We start from the raw sequence: 13,165 nt of genomic DNA, 5'->3' as shown, positions 1-13,165 counted from the left end.
GATAGAGTGACATTTATATCATTTGTCAGTATTGGTTGACACCAAATATCTCCAATCACTTCATCTGTGAAATTTCTTCCAAACCAAGTTTCTCCAAATATTGTTCTTTCTACTCTACCAGATTTGTCGATTTCAGAAGCCTGTAATTCTATTACTGTATTATTCACATTTTTATGAAACCAGTGCACTCGATAGTGTGCAGCTAGTTCATTACTAACTGGCTCCCTAACTTCACAGGACACTCTTAAGTCCCACTTGTTGTCTTCTCTAAAAGGCTTGCAGTCAAGCTCTGGAGGTGGCTCTTCGTGATACTCCAGTATACATTCATTATTTTGACCTTTAAAGTTTATTGATATTATGTACAAAATATTCTATTTGCTAAACATACCTTGTCCTGACTGCACAAACAGTGCAAAGAGCAGTAGTAGAATCATAGCTTTTGCCTTCTGACGGTGTGCAGTGTGTGTGTTCATGTGTTTATACCAATAAGCCATAGACTGACTGACTACATTATACTCTTTATAAGGCAACCTTGTGGTTTGCATCATGTAATATTTACTACACTAAATTTATAGGATATAATTGGTAATGGCAATAAAATTTTTCATATGACAATAATAATAATGATGATCATATGAGTACAATATTTTAGTCAATGATTTTATTTTTTCAAATTTGTGTAGCTGTTGTCCGGAGTCAGAGTATTCTGATCAATCGGCTGATAGCTATGTTTAGTTTTGTTTGGTTCAACCACGCGTGCTTTTGCTTTTACATGTGCACCATCTTCTTCTGGAACTGCACGTAGTGTTGAGATAAACTCTGGGTCTATTTCGTATGTTCCTAAAGCAGCAATTTTCAATAACTCCTCTCCTTTCTTTGAGTCTGATTCTTTGGTGTCATCTTTCTTTTTCTTATTTTTGGTCATGTGAGAATAGGCATAAGCATAATCAGACGATTCGGATACCCTTTTAGGAAGTCTATCATATATAACTTCAGTTGATTTATCTGGAGGAGGAAGTGGAGGAACTAGCAATGAGGATGGGTTTGATGTGCATATTGGAGAATAGTTAGGATCATCAAACAGTCTGTCATACAAGTCTTGTGTTGTCGCTGTTGTGTTGCTTGCGTCTGAGTCTATGAAGCATTCTAATTCTTCAATGTATTTGTCTAGAGTGTGATAAATATGGCTCCCAGGATCAACAACTGGAGCATTATCTCGTGTTATGTCTTTGGTTGGTTGGGCAATTTCATAATCTTTACCGTCTGGTTGATCATGATATTGTTTTGATGATAAATCTGAATGCATTGGCTTATCCGGAGAGTTTTCTTTGTGCGGTTGAACATACGAGTAAGTACCAATAAAGTGTGGCTGGTTCATGAAACCCTGTGAAGCATTTGGAGCAAAACTACAAAGAGTACATTGTTACTGCATTGCTGAAGCATTACAAGCACATTTACCTGTTTTGGTATATTGGAGGACTTATAGTAACTTTGCAACCTGTAATGGGATATGTTTATAATTATAGGTGTGTCATGTACATGCCTAATCTAATATAGTAGAACTGCCTACACATGTTTGTTATTGTGGCTTTAAATCGTGACAGCACCTTTTACTTATCAGTAGGTGTGCAACCACTAACATAAACATGACAGACATACCTTGTGTATGGCTATGTTTTTGTTTGTCCTTCATCATTTGTCTCCTTAAAAGGATTAAAGTCACGGCAATCAAGAGGAGTATAGTAAAACTCAGTATTATAGACAATGCAATGAAACCATATAACCAGTGAGCTGTTGATTGGTCTGGATTCGATGATGAAGGAGTCGTTGGTCCATTACTAATTAAGAATAATAATGCAATGATAGTTAATAATAAAATTGAAAGGGGTATTACTTAGTTCGTTACTAATTGAAAATGATAATACAGTGATAATTAATAGTAATAAGGGTATTACTCACTTAATAATTGGTGTATTGATAGGAAGGTTAGATGAAGTGTAGAATTCTAAGCTTGCTGAGGATGGCATTACTTCATTACTGGATGCAAGAGTTTCCTCCTCTTTGCCTCCACAGGTTTTTAACTCCTTATAATACGATTGTGGCTTAATGCAAAATGCGCCACTGCTGTCATTCAATGGCCGCATGTTAATCCATGGTCTGCAATAGTAGCATCCCATGTCATTTACTGAGACGTTCCTTATATGTAGTATTAGTGTACGATGTGTTACTAGATTATTGCTCTCCATTGTCCCGTTTCTCCTGTTTCTTTGGAATTCAAAGGAATATTTTCTGTCTCCAACATATTGGGAGCATTGATAGCTGGGATAGAGCTGGCAGCCATTGGTTCTAAAGTTGCTCTCAGTATTTGACCAGTACCAAAGTAAAAGGAGAGATAAAGGAGATGTCAATGTGACTGGCTCCTCAACTGTACATTGCAGCATGATATCTTGCCCATAGGGATTACAAGATAAATTAAATGAGGAAGGATCATTTGGATATATTAAAGAATAAGACCCTGATATGGTAAGATTGTTATTACCATAATGAAATAAACAATTAACTTACTTGCTATTAATCCAATGAAGGTTACCAAGGACAGTAAAGGGACTTGCTTATTCATTGTTGGTTACAGTGATATAATGCGCTGGACGCAAGGCATTAATATATAGAGTTTTATCAGACACAACAAGTGAAACAAAACTTGTTTGTTATAAAGAACAAGGTGTGGTAGGAATGCATTACATCTAAGATAAATAATGCTACATGCTACAAAAACAGCAAAGTAAAAAGCTATTAATGAAAGACATCACAAACTACAACGTTAACTTTGTACAGTGTCGTATTGGGCTTCAGGAAACATCTGAGCATCTGACTCATTTCCAAGTCGATCATAAAGAGCATTAGCATCAGACTCAGCACACAATGGTGTTAAACCATCTCTTGTGAGTGTATTGTATGTTGTATGGTCACCAGCAGCTGGTGCAGGGGAAAGTGAACGTCCTGGGCTGCCCTTGTTTTTGTTTTTCTTATTAACAACGGCATATACTGCAGCTGGTTGTGGAGTGGGAATAGGAGGAGGTGGGGGAGCAGGAGGGGGACCGTTGGCTGGTTTAATTGCGTCATTACTTTGTTTCTCATTGCCAGTAACCACATCATACATAGGATCCAATGGTATTATCTGATCATTTTGTTTCTTGGTTTCCTCCGTATTGTGAATCTTGTACCCAGTACTATTATTATGAAAAAGTTAAATTAGATATAGAAGCTATACTGTATGATATAGTTTACTTTTCTTGTGTTTCTTCACTCTGTAGTGGAATATCTGTTACATAGATAGTTTAGCATCACATATATGTCACAATGACTATACCTTCTCCATCATTTCTTTGATGCTGCCTCAGTTGTCTTTTAAGCTTAATGTAAACATAACAGTTTCTCATCAGAATCAAGCTCAGAATCAAAACTAGACCACTACTAAGTATACTATAACCTGCAACAGCATACAGCACATAACAGCTCTCTGTACCAATAACAGAGAAGCAACTCTCTGCCATGTTTGATCCTCTTACTGACCAACTTCCACTTTAGACAGAAAACAAAACTAGCCCTATTGTGTATGACTTGGCAATATAAACAAATGTGACGGCAGTTAGAGTAGTTGACGTTATTCTTGAAAATGACACAGATGGTGCACAATCATATACTGATTGCATTAGGAATGACCAAACATTTTAAAAACATCACTGAAGCATAGTAAACACTGTCAACAAATATAACCTAGCAACTATTAATATAACTGTAATAATTATAAAACGAAAATGAAAATAAACTTTAATTACAACAACATTAACTGTTTTTTATCTCAGTTTTTATTTTCATTGATGACAGGCCGAAGGACTCTTGGGCAATACAACCCCTCGCTCTCTTCTATCTGATCCATTTCTACTGAAACCTCGCGACTAGAAGACCTGAGCCTTGTTTCCACAAGCTGTAATACTTGATCCAGACTCATGTATTGCTTTGAATCTTTCTTGTCAAATGAAGTCTCTGACAAAGGCATTGATTGTGTGTTATGATCTGTGAGGATGTGTAATTGTGGTGTTGAGCTAGCTGTTTGAAGGTTTCCATTGAGTGAATGACTATCAATGCTCATTGTTTGAGGTAGCTGCTCATATTTGGGATCATCAAACATGTCAATTGTTGACTGTGATTTAGTCAATACATTCTCCTGCTCCTTTTTAATTGTTATCTGATGGTATCCGTATGCATCTACTAATTCTTGTGGCTCTTCTTCCACGCTTCCCAATGGCTTTGTTGACGATAAAGGTATAGACTTTGATAACTTTGACGCACTTTTTAATGGAGATTTGGGAGGTGAAGAACCTTCAGCTTTCATCGCGTTAACAACATTATCCAACTCGTCATAATCTGCTGATTCAGATACATAACTCGTGGTCGTACGAATAGAAGCATCAATATCGCTGGAAACTTCACTTGAAACCCTGATTCGGTAATTTGAAGAAAACGACTCGTTAGGGCTTGTCTGTTGTAGATGATGATGTGGTGACTGGTAGTCTTCAAGTACACGACATAGCAAGGGAAAGTCTGACATAACAGACCTACACACATAGCAACACCCAGTAACATTATGGTCATAACATGTTGACGGTGTATGCAAGATTGAGGGTGTTGGTACATGGGTACATTGTGTGTATATACATAATTACATTGTTTATAACTTACTCTGTTGGCTTCTTGTCTCCATGAGCTCTCACTTTTGCATTATCTAAATTAATTGATGTAGAATAATATTGCATTTAGTTTGTCAATATTTCCACATATGAAGATGATAATGAAGTTTTCTTACGCTAATTGATGCATATTGGTATGAGCAAGTATGACGTGTACATTATCTAATTTAGTAAACAACTTGAACTTACTTGTTTTCTTTTTTGGAGAAGGTGATAGAGTTATGCTGTTGGGAACTTGAGCTTCTGTAGATTGTTGCCTTCCTGTTTCAGCTGATTGTCTTTTTGTTCTCTCAGGCTCACTGTTATTTGATGGTCTTCTATGCCAAATAATGCAAACAGCAGCTAGCAGAACAATCACAATCACTATCAGAAATAATATGACACCAGCTATGATGTAGATGTACTTCAATTGATTAAATAAATCATTAGTATCATCTGTTGGAGTAACAGTTGGTGATGGGCTACTAGAAGAAGCTATTATGCAAAGAATAAAGAATAATGAAGTAAAAAGCATTTCTTAATTCTTACACTGAGTATTTCCATATGGTAGTAGGACCAATAAGCAGACAAAAGCTAGTGCCATCTTCTTCATTACGGCTGTCTTGTCCTGTCTTTGTTCCAGCAGAATAATGACTACAGTTCTTAGCAACAATCCTTATATTCACAGGGTGTGCTCTCAAAGTTGTGACTAGGTGCATGTCTAATTGTTAATCAATGAAAGCCTGTCCTCTCTTAATTGTTGATGCTATGCATGTGCTATTTGAGTTATTACAATTCTGTTACAGGATGTGTACTGTATCATAGGTTTTCTGTGTGCAAATATTCATATTCAGAGTCTGGCATGAATTACGACACTAATTGTAGCTTTATGCATTTAATTTTTAGTTTCTATTAGTATGTGTAAACATGTATTAGACCTTATAGCTTAATTAGTCATACTCTGATCATCTGATGATACTCATGCCATCATGCAGCATCCAGTCTACAGAAAGGAAGCATTATAATATTTTATTGATATGCATCTGGATCAAATTATTTCACACAAATTGATCAGGCTCATTATGTTTTATTTTAGTTTCAGCATAATATAAATAAGTCGTTGTAATAATTAGGTAAAGAATTTAGTAACTGGTTGTCTTTAGTATACTTTTGGTATGCCTATGTGAGGAAATTGATATTTGTCTTGCCAATGCTTTAAAAAAAATAAATCTAGAGTCTAAATTGGTTATTAAATTGCTAAATTTTGTGAGAAAATCTTTTTTATAGCAATAAGTTCCTTTATTTTAGAGTTTATTTTTATAAGTCCATAATTGTTATTAATTAATTAATTATGCGATATAGCCACACCCACATGTTAAGATGTCGCCGATTTCACTTCGGGATCAATGTCTTCTCTTTATTGTTGGTCACTTATTCCAATGTGATAAAGGAGAGGAAGGAATATCTATTAGTCCTTTAGCTCTTCTTCCTCTCTTTATTCGCCGCCAGCTCTTGCTCCTATTGCCAGTCATTGATGTATGTAGACTAGACAAGAAAACACACCATTCACTCATGGTATAGCAATGGATGAGATATGGGAGACACTTTTTAACAAGAGATTGCCAATTCATCAGAAAGAACAAGCAGCTGATGAAGGTTACAATTTGTACACTCCTACTGAATGGAAGAAAAAAAGGGGACTAACTTGCAATTGGAAGGAATCGTATTTCCTTTCTTTATTCTCATTCTGTAATGGGTTTTGGAACACTGAATGTTACTGTGACAACCCTGATCATTTTCCAAAAGATTTGCTCTATGGTCTGTGTGACTATTATCCTCCTACGCATTTCTATCGTTTCTTTAATGATGGTAGTATCACTAGTCTTCATGGCATAGAGATGTATACCACATGTTCAGCTTTTCCTGAGCGATATCGCACAGTTTATCATTGTAATGAGGAAGAATTTTTACACGAAACATTAATCGATACATTAGTTGATGTCTGTAATGTGAAACTGAAGCATTTAGTTGTAGAGTTTTTTCAAAACAATATGTACATGGGAATACATGGGTGCAATTGTGCCACTAAGCTTGAGGATGAAATTTATCAACAAAAACTATCACAATTATTAAGTTTGTTGCAATCAGTTGAATTTATCACCAGTGATAAGCAAGATACAACGATAGCTAAAACATTTTTAGATAGTGTCATTCCCTGTGACTCAATAGAGAGGGTCTCATTTAACATATTTGATGACGATTTAGAGTTTTTGTTGTCTTATTTTCTGAAGCCTTCACAGTGTCATTTGAAGTATCTCAAAGTGGGCACTAATAAGACACCATCTCCTACACTATTTGACGTGTTAAAGCATCAACAAGAGCTGACATCTTTGATTTTGCATTTTCCTTCAGGCCCTGCGATAGACATTGGCAACCCAATTCTTCAGTGCATCACTGAAGATTTATTTTATCGTCCTGTTTTCAAGACGTTCTCTTATTACAGCTCTATGTGTGAGAATTTTGATGTCATTCTGGCATTTTTGAGGTCGTTTTTCTCTTCTCCATATTCAGAGTGTCTGTCATTTGAAAATATTCCTAGCATTCATTTTGATCCACTTCCCAACCCGTTGACTATTCAATGCAACAAGAAGAAGTCATTAAAGCTCTCAAACTGTTCGTTTTCTGATAGTTTCACATCTCTTCTTCCTCCTCATCTTGTCCTAAAATCATTCAAATTGAAAGGAGATTTTGATCCTGACAACAACAGTTGTATTACCATTTTCTCAAGACTTGGATCCATTGAAGTTGAAGTGTTTTCTATTAGCTGTTATGTCAATACTGAAAACTTTACCATCATCTCTTCACTTTTTAGCATCGTTACCGCAAAATCATGGAACTTAAAGCTTAAGATTCATGATCAAAGCAACACAGTACCAATCTTAGTAGATGCCTTATCTGCCATCAAGCCTGGACGTCTTCATTCCTTAAATCTTCAAGAGTCAATACTGACAGAAGAGAATGCACTGGCTATTCTAGAAGTCGTATTTCGGTCTCTTATTCCTACAGCAGAGCCTTATTTTGAACTGGATATTTCTTACATGGATTTAACTGAAGAGTTTGGTAGGTCTTTTCATGAGAAATGGAAGGAATGCATGGCTCAATCACAGTCACCTGTCAAGCTATTGAAAAAGATTATGTTTTCACATCAGGTAGATACTATTGAAGTATTAATGAAAGAAATGGCATCAATGGTAGACTATTGCTTTAAATTTATTGAAAAGGATGAATAATGTAGCTGTATTATTAGTATTGTAGATTATCTAGTTATTTTAATTTATTGCTTATTATTATCATGATTCCAGTTTAGGTTTTTTAATTATGGCAATAAAGAGGTAATGAGAAACTTGGCTAGTGCATCCTTATCAAATAGTTTGATATTTTGCTAAATTTTATAGGAAAATTTTACCTTTTTTCATAGCAAAAAGTTTCAGTCTAGTGATTATATGTATGTTTTTTTACCATGGACCAGTGAAATTGAGTGAAACCACACGATTATTATAAATCTAAATCTAACCACACCCGCCAAGATGTCGATCAACATCTCACTTCAGGATCAATGTTTTCTCTTTATTGTTGGTCACTTATTCCAATCTGATAAAGGAGAAGAAGGAATATATATTAGTCTTTTGGCTCTTCTTCCTCTCTTTATTCGCCGTCAGCTCCTGCTCCTATTGCCAGTCATTGATGTATGTAGACTAGAAAACACACCATTCACTAATGGTATAGCAATGGATGAGATATGGGAGACACTTTTTAACAAGAGATTGCCAATTCACCAGAAAGAACGAGCAGCTGATGAAGGTTACAATTTGTATACTCCTACTGAATGGAAGAATAAGAAAGGGCTCTCTTGCAATTGGAAGGAATCGTATTTTCTTTCTTTATTCTCATTCTGTAATGGGTTTTGGAACACTGAATGTTACTGTGACAATCCTGATCATTTTCCAAAAGATTTGCTCTATGGTGTGTGCGACTTTTATCCTCCTACGCATTTCTATCGTTTCTTTAATGATGGCAGTATCACTAGTTTTCATGGCATAGAGATGTATACCACATGTTCAGCCTTTCCTGAGCGATATCGCACAGTTTATGACGAAGAAGAAGTTTTACATGAAACATTAATTGATACATTAGTTGATGTCTGTAATGTGAAGCTGAAGCATTTAGTTATAGATTTTTATGAAAACGACATGTACTTGGGACCAATTGGGGCGAAACCATACGATTGTGCAAAGCTTAAGGATGAAAGCCATCAACAGAAACTGTCACGATTTTTAAGTTTGTTGCAATCAGTTGAATTTATCGCTGGTGATAAGCAAGATACAACAATAGCTAAAACATTTTTAGATAGTGTCATTCCCTGTGACTCAATAGAGAGGGTCACATTTGGTATGTTCGACGACGATTTAGAATTTTTGTTGTCTTGTTTTCTAAAGCCTTCACAGTGTCATTTGAAATATCTTAAGGTGGGCATTAATAAGACACCATCTCCTACACTATTTGACGTGTTAAAGCATCAACAAGAGCTGACATCTCTGACTTTGTATTTTCCTTCAGGCCCTGCAATAGATATTGGCAACCCAATTCTTCAGTGTATCACTGAAGATTTATTTTATCGTCCTGTTTTCAAAGCATTCTCTTATTCCAGCTCTATAAATGAGAATATTGATGTCATTTTATCATTTTTGAGGGCATTTTTCTCTTCTCCATATCCAGAGAGTCTCTCATTTAAAAATATTCCTTGCATTCATTTCGATCCACTTCCCAACCCATTAACTATTCAATACAGTGAGAAGAAGTCATTAAAGCTTTTAAACTGTTCATTTTCTCACAGTTTCTCATCTCTTTTTCCTCCTCATCTTGTCCTAAAATCACTCGAGATGAAAGGAGAGTTTGATCTTAATGGCAACAGTTGCATCACCATTTTCTCAAGCCTTGAATCCATTGAAGTGGAAGTGTTTTCTATTAGCTGTTATGTCAATGCTGAAAACATTGCCATTATTTATTCACTGTTTAGTATCGTTACCGCAAAATCCTGGAACTTAAAGCTTAAGATTCATGATCAAGGCAACACAGTACCAATCTTAGTAGATGCCTTATCTGCCATCAAGCCTGGTTGTCTTCATTTCTTAAACCTTAAAGGGTCAATACTGACAGAAGAGAATGCACTGGCTATTCTAGAAGTCGTGTTTTGCTCTCTTATTCCTACAGCAGAGCCTTATTTTGAACTGGATATTTCTTACATGAATTTAACTGAAGAGTTTGGTAGGTCTATTCATGAGAAATGGAAAGAATGCATGGCTCAATCACAGTCACCTGTCAAGCAATTGAAAAAGATTATGTTTTTAAATCAAGTGGATACTATTGAAGTATTAATGAAAGAAGTGGCATCAATGGTAGATTATTGCATTAAATTTATTGAAAAGGATGAATATTAATAATTGTAGTAGATCTATTGTAGTATATCTAGTATTTTTTGTTTAGTTATATTCATTTGGGATCTAGCAATTTGAAAAATCATTTCTATTAAGTTATTTATATTGCTAAACTGCCATTTTTGACCTTGTAATTTAAGTACATGACATAATTAGAATAAGCTAAAACTTCCTTAATAAATTTAGCATAAGAGCTAACTTAGATTAGGTAGAGAGCTGTGTCCATTGAGTTTTGATGGCTTGCCCATAATATTTACTAGATCTGTTTTCCCATTTGATGACATGGTATACCAGGGTTTCCTATAAAGTATGCCAAGTGAGTTAAAAAGCGTGCTTAATGAGTTGACAAGCCTTATAAAATAGCATACAGGTTTTGGAGCAACATAAAAAATTCAATTTTGATCAGAGTTAGCTCAAAGTTTTCATGATCATAAGAACATGTATATATATGTATCAGAAAAAATTGTAAAAATGCAAAATTTTCTCCTAGCAATTTTTGGCAAAAAGTCTACTTTTGCCCCATTTTTGAGCAATTTGAAAAATTTATAAATTTTATTGGAATCAGCTTAAGCTTTCTACACAACATAAGTACATGTATATGGATCAAAAAAATTATAAAAATGGAGAGTTCTTGAGTTTTAATTTTTGATGAAATTTGGTCAAATTTCCTGTACTATAGTTCAGTTACTTTTGTCTAATATTTGAGTAACTTTAAAATTGATTGAATCAATAAATTATATAAAATAAAAATGGATTAGTTGATTTTGGAGTAACTTCAAAAAATTCTTAAAAATCTAAATGTGATCAAAATCATTTCAAACTTCCTACACAAAATAAAAATATGTATATGTATCAGGAAAAATACAAAAATAAAGAATTCTCTCCTTTTCATTTTAAAAAAAATTTTGACCAAAGACCCTGCCTTACTAATTCAATCTAACTTTTCTATTATTTCATTTTTAAAAATTATTCCTCTTATTTTTCACTTCATCATTGTTTTGGCGTACTATTCATTTTTGTCCTGTATTTGTTATTAAAATGTTTATGTAAAAGCTCAGTTCCCTTTTTCACCATGTACTATAGTACGGGGCAATTTTGGAGCAAAATTAAAAAATTGTAAAAATTTAAATACGGTATGATCGGAATCAACTAATACTTTCTACACAACATAAAAACATGTACTGGTATTTGTATCAAGAAAATTATTAAAATGGAGATTTTTCTCCTTTTTATATTTGGCAAAATTTTGCTGAAGAGCATCTTTTTGAGTAACTTTTTAAAATAGAATTTTTATTTGGTAACTAAGTATAAATTCTCTTTATTAATAATATGTATACACTTTCTCTCTTTTTGGATGGACAAGAAATGAAGATAGGAGGATTAATTAGTACATGTAATTATCCACAAGGCTACACAGTGATTATTAAATGCACTCATAAATTTGTATTCTCTTTTCACACAAACTAAGTAATGTATAGCTATATATAAAACAAATGGCTATGCTAAAACTATAGGAAATGTTTCTGTTACATTATATTAAGTAATTCCAGTACATTCATTGTGGCATATGCTCATAAACAGCATCAGGTGATGTTTGACATTCCTCATAAACTCCTTCATTCTCTTCACTTTGTTTAGTCTTGTGAATTTCGTATGGTTCACATACTTGCATTGAAATATCATCATCAGCTCTATCATCATAATTATTAATAAGTAACTTTAAAATAGACTAACTTTGTTTGCTTATTAATAGTACATTGACTTTTCTTTCTATAAGAAAACAACAAACATTTATTATACTAGTATGTAAACTCTACCTTATAAAGCAGTAGATATGAACAATAACACTGACAGTTAATAGACCACACAATATACTCACTAACACACTAAGAGCAATAACACTATCTGATGTATCACTAGTTGATGGAATTACTGAAACTGCAGGAGTAGCAGTACAGACTGAAGTACAGGCTATATGTCATACATAAAGTGTACAAAAAAAATAGTTCATGATACTTACTTATTGAACAATACTCAGTAGATCTAGATGAGGTAGACATAGCTTCAGTAGTTAATAATGTAGAAGATGATGATTGAACTGATGATGTGAACACTATATTCTATAGTTTCACAGAACTAATATAGTATAATAATTACATACCTATTCCAATCTCTACTACAATAGGATCACTGAAGGGACCTCTTCCAACAGAATTGACAGCAGCTACACTGAAGTTATACTCAGTACCAAATACTAGATCATTCAATATGATATATCTCTCAGTACTGGTGAGGTTGTATGCCATGCTACTGTTACTAATAATCACTGTATAGCCTTTGATTAGACCATTACGCTGAGAACAATTGACCTTATTCCAAGTGAATTTATTAGCTGTTAAATTAACTGGTGAGGCTTGAATTGATGAAGGCCAACCACTAGGAACTACAAATCACAATAAATTAATTATTGAAAAAATAACTTAAATTAATATTAGTACTTATTGCTTTGGTTTGTACTGTGTTCATGCTTAATTCAGATCCTCCTAGTACATTACCAGCTCTCACTGTGATGGTATAGTTCATACCACTGTACAGACCTATTAATGTATAACTGTATGTTGTAGTGGACTGATGAGGAGCAACAGAGACTGTCTCATTCACTGATGATAACTGGAGACAAGATGGAGTATAGGAGATGGTGTAGTATGTTACATAGTTGTCACTACTGGGAATAGTCCAGTTCACTGTAATACCAGTGGTTGAGACATTAGATACTGAGAGACTAGTTACTGGACTAGGAACTAGAACAGATATCATTTACACTCTCTCAATAATAATAACTCACCATCAAATCTTAACACTGTTACTGTACTATTAACTGAAGGAAGATCGATATACAAGTGCACACTGATGGTATAGGTACTCATTGGTGAGAGATCT

The 13,165-nt window shown here is 34.3% G+C and overlaps 2 protein-coding genes and 1 long non-coding RNA gene across 3 annotated transcripts; all 3 read right to left on the bottom strand.

Moving 5' to 3' along the window:
• Positions 1–558: 558 nt before the first annotated feature.
• On the bottom strand, positions 559–3,589 carry LOC109583615 (uncharacterized). The gene is made up of 7 exons (XM_019999036.1): positions 3,371–3,589; positions 3,289–3,322; positions 2,566–3,230; positions 1,960–2,515; positions 1,660–1,838; positions 1,459–1,498; positions 559–1,406 (listed from the first exon to the last, which is right to left on the bottom strand). The coding sequence occupies exons 3-7, from the start codon at positions 2,618–2,620 to the stop codon at positions 662–664; spliced, it is 1,575 nt and encodes a 524-aa protein (XP_019854595.1). The 5' UTR covers positions 2,621–3,230; positions 3,289–3,322; positions 3,371–3,589; the 3' UTR covers positions 559–661.
• Positions 3,590–3,707: 118 nt separating this feature from the next.
• On the bottom strand, positions 3,708–5,430 carry LOC109583616 (uncharacterized). Its single transcript, XM_019999037.1, has 4 exons — positions 5,280–5,430; positions 4,941–5,225; positions 4,744–4,786; positions 3,708–4,619 (listed from the first exon to the last, which is right to left on the bottom strand). Exons 1-4 carry the CDS (start codon positions 5,341–5,343, stop codon positions 3,863–3,865), a joined length of 1,149 nt encoding a protein of 382 aa, XP_019854596.1. The 5' UTR covers positions 5,344–5,430; the 3' UTR covers positions 3,708–3,862.
• A 6,612-nt stretch (positions 5,431–12,042) lies between these two features.
• On the bottom strand, positions 12,043–12,421 carry LOC109583609 (uncharacterized). The gene is made up of 3 exons (XR_002185607.1): positions 12,387–12,421; positions 12,246–12,338; positions 12,043–12,196 (listed from the first exon to the last, which is right to left on the bottom strand). It is a non-coding gene; the product is annotated as an uncharacterized LOC109583609 (long non-coding RNA).
• Between the last annotated feature and the right edge of the window lie 744 nt (positions 12,422–13,165).

This window comes from Amphimedon queenslandica, unplaced genomic scaffold, assembly GCF_000090795.2.
Source record: "Amphimedon queenslandica unplaced genomic scaffold, v1.1 AMPQUscaffold_13294, whole genome shotgun sequence".
Lineage (NCBI taxonomy): Eukaryota > Metazoa > Porifera > Demospongiae > Haplosclerida > Niphatidae > Amphimedon > Amphimedon queenslandica.
The sequence above is the reverse complement of the archived record's forward strand: the minus strand, read 5'-3'. Positions and strand labels throughout refer to the sequence as shown.

Coding starts and splice junctions, on each gene's coding strand:
- LOC109583615 (XM_019999036.1), bottom strand. CDS start 2,620: ATGAATAAGCAAGTCCCTTTACTGTCCTTGGTAACCTTCATTGGATTA. Junction 2,516..2,565: donor CTTCATTGGATTAATAGCAA/GTAAGTTAATTG, acceptor TTACCATATCAG/GGTCTTATTCTTTAATATAT. Junction 1,407..1,458: donor CCTCCAATATACCAAAACAG/GTAAATGTGCTT, acceptor TACTCTTTGTAG/TTTTGCTCCAAATGCTTCAC.
- LOC109583616 (XM_019999037.1), bottom strand. CDS start 5,343: ATGAAGAAGATGGCACTAGCTTTTGTCTGCTTATTGGTCCTACTACCA. Junction 5,226..5,279: donor ACCATATGGAAATACTCAGT/GTAAGAATTAAG, acceptor TTTGCATAATAG/CTTCTTCTAGTAGCCCATCA. Junction 4,620..4,743: donor GGAGACAAGAAGCCAACAGA/GTAAGTTATAAA, acceptor CTATGTGTGTAG/GTCTGTTATGTCAGACTTTC.